Raw genomic sequence first — 19,545 nt, 5'->3', positions numbered from 1 at the left:
TAATAGTAATGCACGCATTTTCTTTGTTTTTCGAACTTAAACAATGAAAAATTCTCTACACGCTATTCTTCAGCTAGCCTTTTTTAATAACAATTATTATTCCTGCAAAGTTCGTTCCCCTTAAAAGTCATTAATGATAATGAAGAAGTTATACCTTTCTCACCGCTCGTAGAAATCTTTATACATCCATTTCAGCATGATAATTACCCTCACCTCGAACCATTTCCTTTCTGTCGAGCCGACCAGGTACGATCTTCCTCGGTCCGCGCTCGGTACCACCTTCTTGTGGAACCAACGCACGTCACGACGTCAGGTGCTATTCTCAAGCAGCTTATAATCAATGAGGTGCACCTTTGTTTCGGTGAAAAGAATGCCGGAGTCGATTACGTTTTCAGTTTTTGTTCAGATATTTTCTGGCTGGTCGTAAAATTAAGGCGTAACAAACGAAAAAATTGTTTGTTTCGGTACCCAGTGATTCAAACTGAACTCATCCTGGATTTTAAAGGTTTGACTGACACCGGTAAGTTCGTCTGTGTAGCAAAGACCGTTATAGTTAGCACTTCAGTTTAAAGTTCATGTGTATCCTTTTGCTTACTTGCTATAGTTCTAAGAATATGTGTTATTTTTATGCTAATAGGGTGGCGGATCAGGAGTGCAATGATCTCAATTCTATCTGTTACCTAAGGTTCGCCTTTCTTATCTATGTTATTGCGATCTGAAATGTTCAAATCACAAACTTGAATCTAGAGTACTACCGACAACCGGAAATGAGCATTTTTCATTTGTACCCAAGTCGCACAATTTTCCCACACAATTATTCTCGCGGAATTTACTTTCCAGTTGTGTAGTCAAATTGTTTAAAAAAATGTGTTAAAAGTAATTTAAAATTTAAATTTATAGGGCAATTAAGTGTAAGTAAAACCATATAGAGACTTTACTGTTACTCGGCTGATTTAATTGATTTTATTAATTTCACATGTTTTGTGGGCGCATAAGTAAAGACCTTTAAAGTCGAAAGAACGCAACACTCCCTTTTCAATGGTCGCAGGCTTGAAGTAGTACTTGCAGTTTTCATATTACGCTCAAATCCACATGAGTTACAAAACATCCTTTACCTCAAAGATTAATGGTTATTTACATAAGAAGCGAAGAAATGATCTTTTAACGTACGAGCCGCAGGCGAGGGCAGCAATCACGCAAACCACGACCATGCATTATATACAAAATTTTTTTTTGAAAAGTTACCCGACCAGGGTTTGAGTCGCTGCAGAAATTTGGCTCTCCTGCGCATGATCATTTTAATAATGGCCGACTAAACAATACTTTTGACGTTTAGTGATATTTTGTTGAATATCGAAATTAATATCTTTTAACTATTTTGTAGGCGTGTGGAGCGTAGTTAAGTTATTGGCCAAAATATATTTTGCTTAGTTGACTAATACATTCTCATCATAATTCTTTTAACCAGACTAGTTCATTGCGCCGTGTTCATCTTTCATTTGTTTTTCCTAACGCACATGTGTGTTACCATTTATATTTCCTAACGCACGTGTGTGTTACATTTTTTTCGCGACCACTATTTCTACTGGTTACGTTTACTTTAAGAAAAGTGGTGGGAAAACTATTTTAATGGTTTTCATAGCTTATTTTCACTAGAGAGCGCTGGTTGAGATTTTATTACCTAGTATAAATACATTCCGATTGCCCCCTAAATGTTTCAAACGAAGGGCAATGCATATTTAGCTAAAGCCATAAAAATGGCATGGAAAATCGATTTTCAAACCGCAAACCTTGAATATCAAGACTGAAGAAAATTAATGTTTCAGTGCAATTTACTTTTGTTCTGATGATGAATCAGAAGCTTGCAAATCAGTAAATTGCCTTTTTAGTAGAGGAGCGGTTTTGTTGGAGTAAAGCTGGAATATTTTCAGCACTTTTTTGGCAATTTAATGCTTTCTGAGCTTCAAAACGATTTGAAAGATAGAGAAACTTTTCTCGTTACTCTAAACACGTACAAATATACTGAATTATTCAAAGTTACTCATTACTTACATTAGGTAACAAATCTTAGATAAAAATATAAATAGCGTAGGTATCGACTAAAATTTCGCAAAGCGTAGTGAGCTTCATATATCATTAATTGTGTAAGAAAGCATTTATAGGCTGTAATTGTGTGGAAGCCAATTATTTGCTGAAAAAAAATAACGAGAAATAAACGCAGAAATGGTTACCTAAATTTCACCTAACAGTGCTGGATGCACCTTATTTTTATTTCATCCCCGCTTGCAACGATTATAATTTTAGTGTACCGGGGCACGCACGAACCACCACAATCAAAAGTATCGGTACCTAAATCACCGTCTTATCGGATGCCCCCGCTTCCACCATTCGTCGAACCCGGTATACCTGGATCTACAGTTCCAGCTTTTTCGCCCTCTGCACAGTTATACACCCATTCGACAAAATTCCCGGTAAGTACGTTACTGCAATTAAATCAATTAATCGCCCCTTTAAACTCTTCAGATCGAACGTCAAATCACTCTCTCCAGCACTGAGAAAAACTTCAAAATTCCAATTTTAAATGATATCAAAAAGCGGTCTAAAGGAGCTGTGATTGCACCAGACGCGCCACCCAAGCGGTTAACGGCCTGGACGTATGAAGAACACATGCAGCCACATCAAACTTACTCTGAACATGTAAGTAAAAAAAAGTTACTCCGAGCACATACATACAACGTTCTCTTATTTTCAAGACTCATGTCGGCTTAAACCAAAGAACTGTACAACACCCAGATGGTAACATGGTGTACCGAGCTTCGTATGTCCCAGAAGTGGAAATGTACGGCAACCACTCTTTGATGCGAGACAATTTACCGCCGATCCCTCCCAATGAAATTCAGTCTGAAAACGAGGTGCTGCAGAAAACTGCCCAAAGCGTAATTTATCAGACGCCTCAGAAGTATGAATCTCCTCGAGATCAAGACGATAAAGCTATGAAAGGATCGCGGTGCGTAGTATGTGGCTACAGGAGGGGCGGATGTTGTACGAATGTTTTTTTAGAGGTGTGACTAAGACTTATCATGCATTAAAAGACATCATTTCTGGGAAATTTCGCGGCAGAGACCCGGAAAAAGCAGTCTCAGAATTGAACAACATCACTGAGAATGTTAAAAATCCCATGGAGTCGAAAAGTAGAGATGCTGAAGTTGCTCAACTCAATGGTGGTCAAGGTCTGGATCATATGTCTAAAGTCATATGTATGATTTATTATAACTGGAAAGAGAGTTATAGTTATAGTTTTAGCTTATGCATCTTCAGTGGCAGAACCGCAGCAATTTAATCAACAAGTTATCCAACAGCATAACTTGCAGCAACAGCAACCTCATCAGTTTTATGCACAGCAATTACGCAGTCATCAGCAACAACAGCAACTTCATCATTTTCTTCCAGCTAGGTAGGAATATTGCCAGAATTTGTTCGCACAATATTTTTCTCTTTATTTCAGGCCTCAAGCTCAGGGCTTAAGACATAGACCTGATAATCAAGTAGCGTATCAAGTCCACGGAAATACGCCTTTTATGTATTCACCATCCACTCAAATGCGACAGCCGGGGGGGTTTAGTAATGTGGAAAATGTACCACAGGTATGATATATTATCAGAGGATCTACACATATTAAACAGTGTTTATCAGTAGGAGAACTTTCTCATATTTGAGGAGCAATTCAAAAGTTCGGATTATTCCCTTCGAATTGCTATTCAGACGAGTTTAGTTAAACGAATACTCATCAGCTTTTTAATTGGGTACGTCACCGGAGTTTCGCTCATAAGAGTATCATCAGGTTTAACCTCTAAAATGCATTAAACAATAAAAACTGGTAATGCATATAAAATAAAGTACAGACGAACGTACAAATAATTAAATTACACGTACCCTGAACTATGTATAAAAACTAACAGATTTTGCTAGCAAATTCTCTACACAGAACTTTTTTCTGTTTGCGAAGAATTTGTTTAGTGTTTGAGCACGTTCGGCATTCTTAGAGTGTGCTTTTGATGTGGCTTAATCCACATTGTTTCCCTTTAGGTTCATCAGACTGAATATTCCAATAATGGAATATCCATGGGGTTCGAACGTCGAAGCGCCCAACAAATAGAGAGAGACAATCTGAAGCAAAAAAACCTAGAAGCGCGCCGCACTCTCTCTCATCCACATCTACTTCTAGATACTGAGGGTTCCGAATTACGTGAGTGATAAATAAAATAATCCGTGGTTGTAATGTAAGTTGGTACTTTAGATAGTGGACCCGCGCAGCAGCCTGTCAGTATCAGAAGGGGATCCCTAGGAAACATCCTTGACGCTAACATAAATTTAACTAACAAAATTATTTCAAATCAAGAGGACAAAGAAAGTGATGAAGGAGGTTTTGTGAATAGAATCGCCTCAAGGAGAAGTTGCACAAATGGGCCTGTGGATCAAAAAGAAGTTCAAGGAGATAATAAAGGAGCAACGATAGAGCATCCTCCTCCTGAAGTCAAAAGACGCATAGAAAATGAAGGTTATTCTCATTAAATGAGAAAATTCTTAGTTATGGATAAATGATTATTTTGTAGGGGATCGCGAACGTGCTTCGTCAAATTTGGATTCGGGTAGAGGAAGTGCGGCCTATAGCAGTGGACGAAGGCCTCCTTTGGATGATGGCACTGATACTGCTAGAACCTCTCCGAGGGGTTATGATGACCCCAACGATCAAGGTAAAATCAAACCGATGTGCGTACTTGCCATAGAATTCATTTTTTTAGAAAATGATTCAGAGTGGGTGGACATAGTCGAAAAGGAGCTGAGGCATATACTTGAACCGAAATTATTGGAGCTGTCCATGCGCAATAGTAACCATGGAATTACAATGTCCACAGTAAGTGGAAGTATATCGTCCATCACTCCCCCTCTGCCACCTTTATCGGGAGGAGACAATTTATCGCCCACATTAACGCCAAAGTCCACTGGAAAATGTAAAAGGTGAATGAAAACACCTGGAAACATGGAGACATGCATGCTTAATATATCTTTTTCTTCAGCTCTGACAGAGACCGGAACGCGCATTATGAAGCATATAAAGGAAAAATCCATCCACGAGACTCGATGTACGAGTCCAAAATGGACAAACATTCCAAGAAAATTGATTACAATATTGCTTTAAGAGGAAAACAAAGTAATTGGCAAATCCTGTAATTTGAAATACGCAGAAAATATCTCATTTATTTCAGTTTTTGGTTTGGACAGCACCGACTTTACATCGACGACGACGAGATCTTTGGACCTCGAATCTATATTGGACGGCCAAAGTGATTCTGACGCAAACCTGAGCGTCGCAGACACCAAAGCAATTCGAAAACAACTGGAAGGATTGGAAAATATGTACTCGGAAGTTTTAAAGTTTCTTGGAGTTAATAAACGGACAGGTGGTCGGTACCAACCATCTGATCCGAGGATACATAAAAAGCGGTAGATAGAATATTATTTTTTTGACGAAACAAATTCGTCAATTTTTGTATGTCCAAAATATTAGTTTTCACAATTTTGTAAGTAAAATTCTCATAGCCAGGGGAGTATGTCTTCTCTACCAACCTCTTCAGTAAGTTCCGTAAGACGCGAGAGACGATACGTAAGAGGATCTTCGGAGGACAGAAGAAGAGGTCGGGAACCTCGAGCTACAAATCGCCGGTTTCAGAGATTGGAAGCTCACGTGGTGACTCTCGCTAGGAGCGTCGCTCATTTATCTAGTGAAATGAGGACACAGCACTTAGTGATTCAAGAAATTGAGTCGGTGAGACAGGAGGTAGCGGCCTTACGAGCCCAAACGAACATGCTCAACATCCGGTAATGAAAAAATATAAAATATGCGACGATTTTTTTATTGCTGCTTTAGGTCTCAGTCTTCGAGACCTGCTGTTAATGTCGAATTGCCCACACTAGCGAATCCTAGCAGGGTGAAAAAACTGACGAAGTTTTTCGGAGATGAACCGCCCTTAGTTCGGTTATTCCTACGAAAACTTGGATATGAGGTAGACTGTATACTTTGCTTGTTCAGGTCGCTCAAGACTAGAATAACGTGTTTTGTCCTCAGAAATATGCAAACTTATTCGAAAATGAGAAAATTGGAATGGTTGAGTTGCCCTACTTATGTGAAGAAAGACTGCAAAAGATGGGTATCCCTCTGGGCCCTCGGCTTCGAATCATGCAAGAAGCCCAAATATCTGTGTACAAAGACAACACGTTATGTATTGTATAAAAATATAATAAGTTTATAACGAAAAAGTAGAATTATAAGGCATAAAATTTGTATATAAATTTTATATGATCCTGAAATAAAGAAGAGTAATTTTTTTAATTAATACTTATTGTAAAGTTAGTGCGACTATATTCAAGCCCAAGGTTGATACCTTAATTCTGCTTTTTGAAGAAAGATTGTTAGACATGTGTCACGATTGATATTTCCCTCTTTTATATCTGTTAGAAACTCGGGCTCACGACCATCTTTAGGTTGGGATATTATTTACACTATGCAATCAATATTATGAGACTGAAAGTTTTTAGGCCCCTAGTTATAAATATTTTGATTTTTAAATGGCTACAATAAAACGAGGTGAAGGAGTCCGCAGGTGTGAATGAAAAATAACCCATTTGATACTTAATTTTTATTTTAGCTTAGAAGCAGACTTTAGTCTATTTCTAAGCTAAAAGTCTCCCTAAGCCAAAATATCTTTTTAAATATTTAACTTAGGCTGATAGCACGCAAGCACCTCCTACAGATTTAATTTTTTCTTCAGCTTTTCTGGAGAAAAATTTCGCTTTTACGATTACAGGCTGCTCTGGCAAACGCCCCTTTCCTAACAGTTTGTAATAACCCTGAAAAACAAATTTTGTATATCAGAATTAATCAAGACTAGAAATTTCGTTAACTTACAGCTTTCACAATATCGATTACGGGAGCTTTTCCTTCTGGATGATCTTTGTATTTCAATCTGGTTTGCTCACTGACAAGGGTCCACAGTTTATCAATATTAATTGATGGTGACCACTTAGTGTTCCTGCGGACGTGGTAGTTCCTCATACCCAACTAAAATTAGAAAAATATTTATTTTAAACTCACACCTCTTTTTAATGTTTTTTTTGGAGATTTACAGTTTACTTCAGAAAGAGAACATTAATCACAAAGTGATTTCATACCGCCCGTTCAAAAAATCATCATTATTGTCAATTTAAATACAACATATCCCAATGTAGAGTGTAAGATTTGTTTATTACCTTTCCAAAATACCCAGGATGGTATTTGTCAAAGTTTATTCTATGGTGGTGCATACCACCAGCATTACCACGACCACCAGGATGCTTGCGATGTTTACCTGGGAAACAACTCATATTAGATATCTGTTTCTTGACAAAAACTACTAACAATTTTAATACCATAAAAGTTTTCAGGGTTAGAACAGTAATCATTGTATTTTCATACCGCCCGTTCATACTTATCATCATAAAAACATTAATTTTTTTTCAAGGGGATACAAAACCATATAATATAATCTGAAATTGTCTTTTTGATGATTTACTATAGAAAAATATTAAGTCTAGCTGGCTCAGCTCAGAAATATTTTTCATATATGAAAAAATGAAATTAGACCACAATTGGATTGGCAAACCAAAGAACCATTTTAATGAGAATTGGGGCCATTTGAGGCTTAAAACCCTAATATTCTGTATAATACTTATAATATTTGCATTTTAAGCTTTTTCTTTTCTTAATCTCTAAGAATAAGGCCTCACACATCAGAATGGGTTGTTGTGTAAAACAGTTGGACACTGTTCTCACTTAACCCATACTGAGAATATTCACTCTTTATTAAAGGCTCAGATAAACACTCTTGTTGACATACCAGTAAATGTTATTCTCAATGAGCTATAATTAACAATAATGTGGAACTCCGTTGCGACGTGTACTGATGCGAGGCGTTATTCCCAAAAATTAAAAACATCAACTATTGGCTTCAGATATATAAAACACAGGTTAAGCCCTTCACTAATCCAGTATAATTCAATGGATTTAGTAAACTTGACATGTTTTATTTAAAAATACTTTATTCGGAAGATTTTGTATATATTTTTTATAACAAATCACAGCTCTGTATGTATAAAATATATTAAAGAAATTGCTGTGTGGAGATTTGGAAGTTTGAGAGTCAAACCAATCATTACTACAAGTAAATACCGAAAATGTAATAGGAATAACCCAAGACAAATCTCATATTTAACGAAAATAACATTTTCACTTACCAATACGTCCATGTCCATGGGACACATGTCCTCTTAATTTCCTAGTTTTTTTCTTGTGTGTGGACTGAAAAATTGAAGAAAAGTTAATTTACAGTCCGCTTCGCCGTTAGGATACAGGCACAAATAACATCGTATAGCCTCAATGTTTAGTTTACGAGGGTTTATGGTATATTTTATTAAGAGATGGTTGAGATTTTTTCGAAAAATTAAGGGAGGAATAGATAACCTACCATTGTACACCCTGGTGTTTTGAGAAGAAAGAGAACCTAGAATGAAGACCGAGACGGCAATTCAACATGAAGTTTTTTGTGACATATCATAACGTCATTATTGCCAATAAGAAAACACTTTTCTCTTTCAGGTGCTGCAAACCCAGTTTTATCTCACTTGCACCTATACAAAAACATAGGACATATGAAACAAAATCCTCATGGAAGCGTCAATGTCAATTCAATCAATGTTGACAAACTAGATGATCACAACAGAAAGAAAACAAAAGACAATCCAAACAAATAAATATAAGTCAGAAACCGGGAGAGCCTGGAAAATCTGGAATCATCTTGCATATTATAGCTTTAATATCCAATTTTCGCGTGTGATCCAAATTTTCCATAATGACTGCACCCAAAGCTTCAGGAGATTCCAACCGGAATCGAAGTTTAGCTTACAAGGATAAAAGCAAACCCGCAGATGTGAGATCTAGCAACATTAATGCGGCTAAAGGTAAAATGAATGATACTAATTGAATTGGGAATTTTTGGAGTACTAAATGTGAATTGTGATGTCGGAATACGGCCCCTTAATGTTCTGTATAGCTTACTGGAAAGCTTTTAAAAGTTCCTTGTAAATCAGTTCATTGATCTTTCTCAAGACTTCCAAAACTTCTGACTGTGGGGTGTGGATGTTTGATTGCAATGTGGTCTGGATAAAACAATTCATCACCAAATTATCAAACTGCTGACAAGATCAATAGTAGGTCAAACCTGTAGTTAAAGGGGCAAATTTTGTGGCCCTTTTCAATTGAAGCTAAGCCCTTTGAGAACTAAACTTACTGGCATGTAATTTTGACCCTTAAGACTGAATTTTCAAAATATTAAATATAGTTACTACATAACTATTTGCGGTTTGAAGATTTAATTATATTTGGAAATTACTGAACATTCAGAGAAGTTAACATACATAGTTATTGAAAAGTCATCATGTTTCAACTCCCAACACAGAAAAAAAAACACTTTGTTTTGCTCATCTAATAGCTTTTGTGTCTACTTTGTATCAAACCAAACAAATTTTAATTTGTGAGGGTTCTATCCAAAAATTATAATCAAGATGATATAAACAACCAATCCTCACAATAAATTGTTTATTACAATTAAATTAAATGATTTGTTGTTTCTTACCAATTTCTATTATAATTTGTTTATATATGATGTAAATAGCAGTTCATTCTCATACTTCTGAGTCATTTGTAATCCTAATAGTTCCTTCCAATTTTAGCTGTATGTGATGCCATCCGGACAAGTTTAGGTCCACGAGGAATGGACAAAATGGTATGTTCATTAATAGATATTTTCTTATTTTTATTTATATCACCATAAGAGCTTTGATTCAAGTATTGGCATTCAAGCAAATTTAGTGGAGACATAAGTTCATCTTAACTGTTTGTTCTTTCATGTAGGTCAGGCTTTCAAAACTCTTGGAAACTAACAATAAAATTTCCATGGAAGTGGAGAGGAATGTCCTGTTCTAATTGTTTGTTTTATGTGAAAATTATTTTGCCTGCAACATAACTAAGTTTTTAAAAATCTGAGCCACTAGAAACAGTATTCTTGTTAAAGTTATCAGTATTTCAATAATTAAGCTATTAGATGCCACATTAAATATATATGAGTAGGTCCAAATTGGAATGTTTCTTTAACTCAAAAACTGAGTCTAAAACCAACAAGTTCCCATTAAAACATTCAAACTGATATATATATATATATATATACAACATTGTGTATTTTATAGATCCAAGCTGGTAATGGAGAAGTAACAATTACCAATGATGGAGCTACAATTCTCAAACAGATAAATGTTATACATCCTGCAGCCAAAATGGTTGGTAGAAAAGATTGTTTGTAGCTCAATTTTAATTTATGAACTGGTTGCAATTATTCTTATGATTTCCTGATGCATTCTCAGATTAAAAAAATAACACTCTCTTATAGTTAGTGGAGCTCTCAAGGGCTCAGGACGTAGAAGCTGGAGATGGAACTACTTCAGTGGTGGTTATTGCTGGCGCCTTTTTAGATGCTGCTGAGAAGCTTTTAAACCGCGGTATACACCCCACTGCAATTTCAGAGTCGTTCCAAAGAGCTGCTGTTCATGCTTTACGGGTATGAAACAAAATATACGGATTTCGTCTCCTTTTCGCGATTTTTCATTAATATTAATTAATGGAAACTTTGAATCTAAAAACTATATAAAAGAAATTTTCAAATCGTTATAGATTTTAAATGAAATCGCCACTCCCGTTGAGCTCAGCAATCGGGAACAATTGATCAAAAGCGCTTCTACCTCATTGAACTCGAAGGTGGTATCTCAACAATCCAGCCAGTTAGCTCCTTTAGCGGTGGATGCAGTTTTAAAGGTCATAGAGCCAGGTACTGTACTTATCTTTTGATTATTGAATATATATATTTTTCTCAAATGCGTCCATAACAGGAAGAGAGAGCGCTTGCAATCTTTCCGATATCAAAGTGCTTAAACAACTGGGAGGGACTGTCGAGGATACGGAACTTATTAATGGTCTAGTTTTCCCTCAAAAGTTGGCCAATGTTTCCGGTCCAAAACGGGTAGAAAAGGCGAAAATCGGACTGATTCAATTCTGCATATCGCCACCAAAAACAGATATGGATCATAATATTATAGTGTCTGACTATGCGGCAATGGATAGGGTACTTAAAGAAGAACGGGCTTATATTTTGAATATTGTGAAACAGATTAAGAAGGCCGGTTGCAATGTTTTGCTGGTGAGTTTAAGCTAATTTTAGCTGGAAATTTACGTATTCCTATAAAGGTACATTTTCGATTTTGTTATGGTAATATTCACATTTACAATTAAGAATTTTGATTGTGTTTTTAATATCAACTCGAAATTTGATGCTCACTGTTGGAATTTCAGAAGCTGTAAGAGATTCTTGAAATTTCAATTTGGATCTTTGGATTTGGACCACTCTCAATAGTTTGTCCTCACTTTTCTTATTTTACCACTAGATTCAAAAATCGATACTTCGAGATGCGGTGTCTGACTTGGCTATCCACTTTTTGGATAAAATTAAATGTATGGTTATCAAAGATATCGAGCGAGAAGACATTGAGTTTGTTTGCAAAACTTTAAGCTGCCGTCCTATTGCCTCTTTAGATCACTTTGTCTCAGAGAATTTGGTCTCCGCCGAACTGGTAGAAGAGGTTGGATTCGGAGGAAATAGGATGGTGAAGGTAACAGGTGAGTTTTCAATAAAAAAATGTAAAAAGTCTTGTATTTAGTAAACCGACTTGTAAATTGATGATTCTTTCAAAATGTTTAGAACAAAATTTAATTTTCAAAAACATGACAAATAATTTGTTTCAGGAATTCAAAATCCTGGCCATACAATCACGCTGGTTGTTCGTGGCTCAAACAAGTTGGTGTTGGAAGAAGCTGAACGTTCTTTGCATGATGCTTTGTGTGTAGTGCGCTGTTTAGTTCGGAAGAAGGCTGTAATCGCCGGCGGAGGGGCCCCGGAAATTGAGCTGGCCCTCAAACTGACCGCTTTGGCGGATAAAATAGAGGGAATTGATGCGATTTGTCTGAAGGCATACGCTGCCGCTTTGGAGATAATCCCATTTACGCTTGCGGAAAATGCAGGACTTAACCCGATTCAGGTTTGTAGATTAAAAAAAAATCCACGTTTAAATGTTATGAAAGTATTTTCTAACATCAGACAGTGACCGAATTACGAAACCGTCACGCTAAAGGGGAAATCTCAGCGGGTATCAACGTGCGCAAAGGTTGTATTTCGGACATTCTCGAAGAAAATGTAGTGCAGCCTTTGCTGGTTACTACCTCAGCATTGTCCTTTGCCACCGAAACCGTTCGGTCAATTTTAAAAATTGATGACATCGTAAGTAATCTTAATGAAAAATATTCAGTTGTGTGCGATGTATTTGGTTTTAACTGTCTCTTCTACGGCCCGTATCTCAGAAACTACTCTAAAGTTTGGCTTAGGGTATAATTGAACAGGAGCATGCAAAGTAATTTGTTGCTGAAAGTTAACTTTGCACGAAATAAATGTCATATTATTCTATAAAAGGTTATCGTCTTAAGTATCATTTTAATGGACGTTGGCAAAGAGTCATAAAAAAATCTTCATTAATAGATTCTATCGAAATACATCGCTGCACTCAGTCTAAAAAAATACGTCATTTTATGTGGGAAAGTTAATTGTTTTTTTTTTCAGATCAACACGTTAACATGAACATCTGCGAATCTCGTGCATTGTAGTATTAATATTAACTGTGCATTAAGTGACAGTAACATTATATTTTTAATATTACAAGCAGCTTGTTAATATTGTTCCAAATTTCACATTTAACTTTATTAATAAAATGAAGCATTTTAGATATCATTTAGAGTATTTGTCATCTTTTGATTCTGTCTTTGGTGTATGTGCTCAAATTAAAAGTCTTCAAATAGTCAACATCTGTTATATTAATTTATACACAAAACAAATCTGTAAACTCTATTTAACTATTGTACAGCAGTTCCTTGAAAATTCACCGTGTTAAAACTTACAATATATAATTTAAAAAGTACTCTGCAGCTACGTAGTTAGCAAACTTAGAAAATACTATTCTTTAGCCTTCAACTGCTTAAGTATCTGCTCTGAGACTACCTTTGTCGCTTTATCTGCATTTGGGATCAAAAACCTATCCATGTCGGAAATTTTAAGGTCCTCTCCATCGGGCACTCCATATTTAAAGGTAATCAATTCGGGATGCCGTTTCCTAGCAGTTATTTTTACAATCGCCGAGAGGGGACGTTTTACTATCACTTCCGCTGAACCTCTGGGCTCAAACACTTCCCGCAGTACGACCAGTTCATTATCTGTGATCATGAGATGACTTTTGAACATGGAACCGTTTGTACGCACTTCTTTGCACGGGAAGTGTTGAATTATCTCAGGTCTCTTCAAGTAGGCTTGGATGTTCACCACTTCGTGGTTGTCATAGTCATCTATAGCCTGAAAAAGTCACTTGGTAATCAAACGAAGTATCGGTTTATTGCTGGAAAGTTTCCCAGTTTTACCCAAGATTTTTCTTAACAAATTCTCTTCAGAGTGAATTTAAATTTAAATACTCTATTATTACATTATTTACCTCTAGACTGGCGACATTGTCGTGGTCATCGTCGATACTGAATACGGGCGCTACATCTCTATATCGTTTTCCGATTTTATCCGTACTGGAAACATGTCGTTCCTGCAAGGGGCTGCTGCTGGGATTTACTATGTATTCAATCAATTTCCCAGTTACTTCAGCTGATTTTGACCTCATTGCCGCAGAAAGTTTTCCTAAAAATTACATTTGGCCATATACATTGGACTCTCGTAGTGATTACAATTACGTCTTACCAATGAAATCACCACTGTGAGCTGTCTTCACATTCGACGAGCTCTCAGCTTTGACGGGATGAAGCGGCGCACAAACAATGCAATGCCGCGGATTGTGGTCTTGCAAATAATTTAAATTTTCTGATAGATATTCGTGAAGGGCTATATAGCCACCAGTAAGTAACGAGACGTATTGAGTGTGTTTTTGCAGGAAAGATGATACGATCATGTGCGTGTATTGATCCTCTTCGCTGCGGCCGGATCCAAGGAAGCACAGATGGTCCCCACCTAAGCGAAAATACTGGAAATTATTTAACTGAAACAAGGTACCAGCACTTTCTTTCTTTGTACTTTTTTATTATTTACGTCGTACGAAGTGCTTGTTACCTGCTGAAGAATTATGTGCAATGGCCTGTTTTTGGGCGCTCAGCAGACCTCGAACTGCAGTAGCAAATGCACTTGGTTCTTGCAACATCAGATTGCAGTCCAAATGAAATGCCGTGGGTAAGTGGCCAGCGTTGTAATGTTCCACCGGTCGACAATCTACCAGAAAGAATCTAAAACAGACTGTTAATGCTGGCCAGAACACTATTTTCGCCAATTGTTATAGCTTAACTTGATGTGTGTTAAACTTACCTGACGGAGTCAATATTAGTGGAGTCTCTGGAAATATTTTCAACCAATTCATGAACGGAAACCGGTAAACACAAAGCTTGGGATACCAAAACATTCGTTACATTAAGACCTAAGAACATATTAAGGAAAGGATAAAAGAATAAGTTCTCAAGTTCAAACTGAAAACTTCTTACTTACCATTGTATATCGTTTGCATGAGATCGTTTCTGAAGGACGTAGGAGTTTTCAAGGCGTAATATTGTGCTAACGAACAAAAATCTGCCACATCGTCCGCTTCAAGGCCGCAAGGCATATTCGCAAGTGTGGCAATAACATCTTCCCTATTTTTACCTTTCATAGATATTATTTGATCTCTGGCATTTACCACCATTATTAACGACAAAAAGAATATGAAGAACGGGTCCGATTGTTGAAAATAATAATCCCACATATTTATCACAACAGGTAGGCTGCACGTAGCTGCAAATAGTGACTGAAACCATGTAAGACAATAATCTTCGGGGGTAACGCGCTTGGTGTCAAGAAACGAGCATAATTCTGGGTCATGATACAAGAGCAACAGTCGCAAGATGTGAAATGAGTTCCCATCTTTTTCGCAACTTTGTGGGATAAATGTGTCCCTCACGGCTTCAAAAAGATTATAGGTAGTTGATTTGGAAACTTTCAAAGTTAGAATTGGAAGAAGTAATTCGATCCATCCATTATTTCGACAATATGAAAGATTTCTACTCTTGCAATAGAAAGTTAGAATTGATTCTAGGTCAGATGTGACCTGGATCTTATCTTCCTCCTCATTGCCCAACTTTGAAACAAAGTTTTGACAGTCTTCTCTCAATACTGTTTGATTTGGTAGATCATACACTTCGTTGAAGTGGTCCAGTTGGTTTCCTTTATCCCTGACATCTAGGCATATCTGAAGCAAAAAATGTATTAAAGTTGAGCTCCTCAGTATAGGGTGCTTCAAGTTTTGTGTCTTATATGTTGTATAAAGAAATTGAAGATTGATTGTGAGGACTTAAATAAGAAAAATAAAATTGTTTACTTTAATGATGGAGCTTCGTGGTTCTTCTTTGAGCCCCCACTGCAAAATTTTCAATTTTATTACCTATTTCTTCTCAAGTTTGAATTACTTTATACATTTAGAAGGTCTAATACACCAGATACTGTACATTATGTTGAACATAAGTAATTCAAAGAAGTTACTAAAAAGGAAACATTAAAAGTATGAGAAAATAGTTTTCTTTATGTTAAGATGAGTAATATACCAAGTGTCAAATGACTGGAATGAATTTATTTTTGTGAATTTTAATTTTATACGCATAATTATTGTGTTTTAGTGCTTAATATTTCAATTCAAGGAACATTTGAGCAGAACCAAATAGATAAAAGATTTGTCTGCTTTTGCTAGGTAGTAGGTTAGAATTTGTTGCTTTGCTAGGTATTATAAGCTTTAACAATTAAGTGAAGTTATGTCCTTTACTAATTTTGCTCATATTATTCATTTATCTTTGATTACTTGGAAACCATAGATAACATGCTTTTACCACACCTTTGTTAAAAAAATTTGTAAGTATTATCTGAAAGTACAAACCTGCCAAACCTCTGGACGAAGACTTTCAGGTAACGGTTTTCCCTTGCAAATGCAGTAGATCTCCGTAGCAGAACATTCTTCCAACAGGGCATTTTCCAACTCGGTAACCCTTTTGGGGTAGATATAATTGAATGAAAGAGGAACATAGAACGATAAGATTTGGGTTTTATTTACCATAGATTTCCCTCGTCTCCGAGCGCCATTTTACATCACTTCCTAGTTGGATTAAATTTATAAATTTGAGGATATGAGGTAAACAATTTCAAAAGCCCTTATTCTTTAAAATCATAAATAAATAAATATAAATAATAATGCAGCCACCCTTCAAAAAATACGTCAATGTCAGTGACAATGTCATATCAATTTGACATCTTCCATGTGACTGGAAAATAAGGGTATACGCTTTAGTTAGACTTCAGGAGTGAGTGACGAGTGTATATTATTAATACACTCAATCCTAGAGAGGGTAAAGCTACATAATGTGGCTTATACAGGGTGTCTCAGGGAAAATTGTTTACCGTGAATATCTTTTCCGTTATTTGTAAAAAAAAGAAAAGCTAAAACACGTCAACTTTGATAGAAGGGAACATCATTTGATGAAAAAGTTGTTTTCGAAATATTATCTTTTTACCCTCGGAAACCACTTCATTTGCAATCTTGAAATTTGAAGAGGAGTTGTGTTATATTTTGTTTGAAAGATAATTTTATTCTATACGTAGTCAAGATTTTATTTTTTATTTTTGCACGTAATATAATAGTCCTAATATATGGAAATCATGGAAGCAGTTGGATAATGTGGTAAAACTCAAATTGGTCTAAAAAGCCATTGGCGTACTTTTCAAGCCATCTCCTCTTTATTGCGAAAGTCCATCGGGTACTCCAGATAGTCGAAGAACCAGTACAACAGCATTTTTTTGACCACAAAGGGCTACTATATTACTATATTTAAAAAGTTTTATTTCTCCCTCGATGATTTATCATTTTATGTAGATGAAAGACACAAAGTGTTCAATTGTGGTTGTCGTACTACCAAAGACACATCTTATCACTTAAATATGTGTGAAATATGTAATCAACTTAAGTGTAATGGTGAAGAGGTGGGTACATCTAAGTTCTTTGGCAGCGAGGGAACCGTCACTGGAGAGTCATTAAAGCCAACAGTGCACTACTAAGATGGTAAGCACGCCATTAGCTCTGACTTCCGATAACAAAGTTAAGCGCTTTCTGCTCTGCCTTCGCCATATAGTAAAACCGATATTTTTCGAGAAAATTTGTTTCATTTTTCACAGTTTGCTTAGTCTTCGGAGCGTTTAATGTTGAATTTGTGGCATTTTGCCGGTCCTGGTCTGAAGTGCCTCTGTTGACTGAAAGCTGTCTGGCTGGTTTCCCAGTTGATTGCCGGTTAGAGGGTTGAACTCCCATAAGAGCTGTCTGGCTTTTTTTCCTAATTATTTTAGGTAAAGGATGTTTTATTGGCGTTGGTGTCTCTCGGATGAGGGCACCAGGGACAGTCACAGATAGTTAATCGTGAAAAGATTATGTCCAGATTTGTGGTATTAAATTATTTTAATCTGGAGACATTTATCATCGGTAAGTGACTTGCTAAGCGTCTCTTTTTCCTCGTTAACACTGGGTGGGACCATCAACACCATAATTGGACTAATGAGGTAGCTATGGGTCTATGATCAAAAGGCGTTAGTGAGGAATTTGGGAACAGGGAAAATTTAAACCAAAGTCGCATCATCTTTTCTCTGAGCCACTCGCAGTGGGATCCGATATGGGCTTATCGATATAGCACTAGCAACATAACTCCAGTAGATAAATGGGACAGTTATGCTTCGAAAGAGGTATTAATGACGCATCTGGGCGAAAAAAAAACAAAATCAATAAGTAAATTTCATTTTACTGTTTTACTCTGTAGTAACATCGAATATCTGGAAGTTTTAATTTCCTAAAGCGCTGACCGATTACTCAAGGGACTACAATCTATAGTGCGAACTCTCGGCCAGGATCACTTTTTTCTGCTTAAGTAAACTAACATTAATTCCTGTTGTGATTTAATATATTGCTGCCAGTAGACCATAGAAAGATCTCATGATATGTCGTGGGTACTCGGTTTTAAACGAAATCTGGAGGCGGGTCCCAAGTAAGCATTTGCAAGCTGGTCGATTTGTTCAAATCGGAACTGGACGGTCGGTCAATGTAGCTTGGCATCACTATGTTATGTTTTTTGGCCGTTGATTTAAGACTGCGGGTGTACAATTTTAGTACTTGACGGTTGCATGTGACCAACATTGTCATTAAGATCCCCTGTAGAGCTTGGAAGATGTGGAAGGAAATCCATACTCCCTCGGAATTCATCAGCTTGGACAGAGTAGCCAGGGCAAGGTATATGCTACTCACGGTGTTGATCTGAAAGCAATACAGAAATATTGGCTTTTTCCTCAAAGTCGCAAAGCAATATGGCAAAGCGCTCAGACGTGATAAACCAACGGCTTTTAATTGGATTAAAGTAGATATGAATAATTATCGTATATCTCAATATAAGGGTGAAAACGGATATTTTTAAGAGATAAATTGCCTCTATAAATATTGATAAGTTATCTGGAAACTGCATATATAGATTAACGGTTCTAATTCTGAGCTAATGATGTGTGAACTTGTAAAAATCTTCTTCTTGAGGAATTTCCTTAGCAGTCCATAGTAACGTGGGAGTAAATTTCCAAATTGGGAGGTAGGCTATTAGGGATAGCCATTAACTCTATTGAAAGGTGGTGTCCAAAGAAGATTTATTTGAATTCTTAACTCGTCTTTTCATCGTTAAAAAGCCGTTACGCGTCTTTATTTTCAATGTAAGGTAAGCCAGAAAAGGTACCATTAAAACTACGTGAAACTCCTTTTCCCTGAAAGCCACTTTCTCTTTATTAACTTCGCATTAGTGTCACGAGAATGTCATGGGGAGCAAATAAAGGGGAAAGTAGAGGTATTTATGCGGTAGCTGTACGTTAAGACCACACAAAGACATTTCAGTTTGCTTTATTGCTAAGGTTCCAATGTGAGTACGTGGGGATATTCCGGATAGTCCCTACTTATGGACCGAACTTCACCCACACAACATTTTCTCTATACTGCGTGTATGAAATGGGCAAATGAGTCATCACGGCAGGTCCCATAAAAAAGGCATCGAAAAAATGTCTTGACGTCCGATATACTGTCCAGTGGTCCAATATGAAGAAAATGTTAAAATATCTTATTAATCCAAAGTTTTAATGTGGGTTTCACATATATCTTTTTCAATGGAGGGCCCTCATAAGCCTGTTTTTTAATTAGTTCTTAATAAAAAATTTATTCAGA

At 36.6% G+C, this 19,545-nt stretch overlaps 5 protein-coding genes across 8 annotated transcripts in view; 2 read left to right on the top strand and 3 right to left on the bottom strand.

The window, feature by feature from the left end:
- The first annotated feature begins 263 nt into the window (after window positions 1–263).
- On the top strand, window positions 264–6,395 carry LOC136340517 (uncharacterized). Of its 2 annotated transcripts, none has more exons than XM_066284670.1 (16): window positions 264–520; window positions 2,305–2,471; window positions 2,524–2,697; window positions 2,754–3,007; window positions 3,061–3,230; window positions 3,298–3,454; window positions 3,506–3,644; window positions 4,087–4,246; window positions 4,298–4,558; window positions 4,614–4,754; window positions 4,803–5,019; window positions 5,079–5,212; window positions 5,268–5,505; window positions 5,602–5,880; window positions 5,930–6,065; window positions 6,128–6,395. In XM_066284670.1, the coding sequence occupies exons 2-16, from the start codon at window positions 2,370–2,372 to the stop codon at window positions 6,290–6,292; spliced, it is 2,727 nt and encodes a 908-aa protein (XP_066140767.1). In that variant the 5' UTR covers window positions 264–520; window positions 2,305–2,369; the 3' UTR covers window positions 6,293–6,395. The 2 variants fall into 2 exon arrangements, with proteins under 2 accessions (XP_066140767.1, XP_066140768.1); XM_066284671.1 differs by having other exon boundaries at window positions 265–520; window positions 3,304–3,454.
- A 288-nt stretch (window positions 6,396–6,683) lies between these two features.
- On the bottom strand, window positions 6,684–8,646 carry RpL27A (ribosomal protein L27A). The gene is made up of 5 exons (XM_066284692.1): window positions 8,562–8,646; window positions 8,332–8,395; window positions 7,309–7,406; window positions 6,968–7,120; window positions 6,684–6,909 (listed from the first exon to the last, which is right to left on the bottom strand). Exons 1-5 carry the CDS (start codon window positions 8,562–8,564, stop codon window positions 6,781–6,783), a joined length of 447 nt encoding a protein of 148 aa, XP_066140789.1. The 5' UTR covers window positions 8,565–8,646; the 3' UTR covers window positions 6,684–6,780.
- A 156-nt stretch (window positions 8,647–8,802) lies between these two features.
- On the top strand, window positions 8,803–13,052 carry CCT4 (chaperonin containing TCP1 subunit 4). The gene is made up of 10 exons (XM_066284677.1): window positions 8,803–9,054; window positions 9,826–9,878; window positions 10,339–10,428; window positions 10,539–10,706; window positions 10,820–10,973; window positions 11,035–11,342; window positions 11,587–11,818; window positions 11,945–12,237; window positions 12,297–12,476; window positions 12,813–13,052. The coding sequence occupies exons 1-10, from the start codon at window positions 8,946–8,948 to the stop codon at window positions 12,828–12,830; spliced, it is 1,605 nt and encodes a 534-aa protein (XP_066140774.1). The 5' UTR covers window positions 8,803–8,945; the 3' UTR covers window positions 12,831–13,052.
- On the bottom strand, window positions 13,046–16,516 carry TBC1D23 (TBC1 domain family member 23). Its single transcript, XM_066284674.1, has 8 exons — window positions 16,366–16,516; window positions 16,192–16,300; window positions 14,778–15,513; window positions 14,601–14,709; window positions 14,352–14,521; window positions 13,986–14,252; window positions 13,732–13,925; window positions 13,046–13,595 (listed from the first exon to the last, which is right to left on the bottom strand). The coding sequence occupies exons 1-8, from the start codon at window positions 16,392–16,394 to the stop codon at window positions 13,203–13,205; spliced, it is 2,007 nt and encodes a 668-aa protein (XP_066140771.1). The 5' UTR covers window positions 16,395–16,516; the 3' UTR covers window positions 13,046–13,202.
- A 1,561-nt stretch (window positions 16,517–18,077) lies between these two features.
- The window catches only part of LOC136340529 (putative adhesion G protein-coupled receptor E4P), a 74,844-nt gene continuing 73,376 nt past the window's right edge, over window positions 18,078–19,545 (bottom strand). For all 3 annotated transcript variants that reach the window (XM_066284687.1, XM_066284688.1, XM_066284689.1), the window contains one exon: window positions 18,078–18,603. In XM_066284687.1, the coding sequence (XP_066140784.1) occupies window positions 18,310–18,603 (294 nt within the window). In that variant the 3' untranslated portion in view covers window positions 18,078–18,309. The remainder of the gene's footprint in view (window positions 18,604–19,545) is intronic.

This window comes from Euwallacea fornicatus, chromosome 8 (assembly GCF_040115645.1).
Source record: "Euwallacea fornicatus isolate EFF26 chromosome 8, ASM4011564v1, whole genome shotgun sequence".
Classification (NCBI taxonomy): domain Eukaryota; kingdom Metazoa; phylum Arthropoda; class Insecta; order Coleoptera; family Curculionidae; genus Euwallacea; species Euwallacea fornicatus.
The sequence above is the reverse complement of the archived record's forward strand: the minus strand, read 5'-3'. Positions and strand labels throughout refer to the sequence as shown.

Coding starts and splice junctions, on each gene's coding strand:
- LOC136340517 (XM_066284670.1), top strand. CDS start 2,370: ATGCCCCCGCTTCCACCATTCGTCGAACCCGGTATACCTGGATCTACA. Junction 5,506..5,601: donor CCGAGGATACATAAAAAGCG/GTAGATAGAATA, acceptor AAATTCTCATAG/CCAGGGGAGTATGTCTTCTC. Junction 5,881..5,929: donor ACGAACATGCTCAACATCCG/GTAATGAAAAAA, acceptor TTGCTGCTTTAG/GTCTCAGTCTTCGAGACCTG.
- RpL27A (XM_066284692.1), bottom strand. Junction 7,121..7,308: donor ATCCTGGGTATTTTGGAAAG/GTAATAAACAAA, acceptor TTCTAATTTTAG/TTGGGTATGAGGAACTACCA. Junction 6,910..6,967: donor TAATCGATATTGTGAAAGCT/GTAAGTTAACGA, acceptor TTTGTTTTTCAG/GGTTATTACAAACTGTTAGG.
- CCT4 (XM_066284677.1), top strand. CDS start 8,946: ATGACTGCACCCAAAGCTTCAGGAGATTCCAACCGGAATCGAAGTTTA. Junction 10,429..10,538: donor TACATCCTGCAGCCAAAATG/GTTGGTAGAAAA, acceptor ACTCTCTTATAG/TTAGTGGAGCTCTCAAGGGC. Junction 10,707..10,819: donor CTGCTGTTCATGCTTTACGG/GTATGAAACAAA, acceptor AAATCGTTATAG/ATTTTAAATGAAATCGCCAC.
- TBC1D23 (XM_066284674.1), bottom strand. CDS start 16,394: ATGGCGCTCGGAGACGAGGGAAATCTATG. Junction 14,710..14,777: donor CATGCAAACGATATACAATG/GTAAGTAAGAAG, acceptor ATATGTTCTTAG/GTCTTAATGTAACGAATGTT. Junction 14,522..14,600: donor ACTAATATTGACTCCGTCAG/GTAAGTTTAACA, acceptor AGTCTGTTTTAG/ATTCTTTCTGGTAGATTGTC.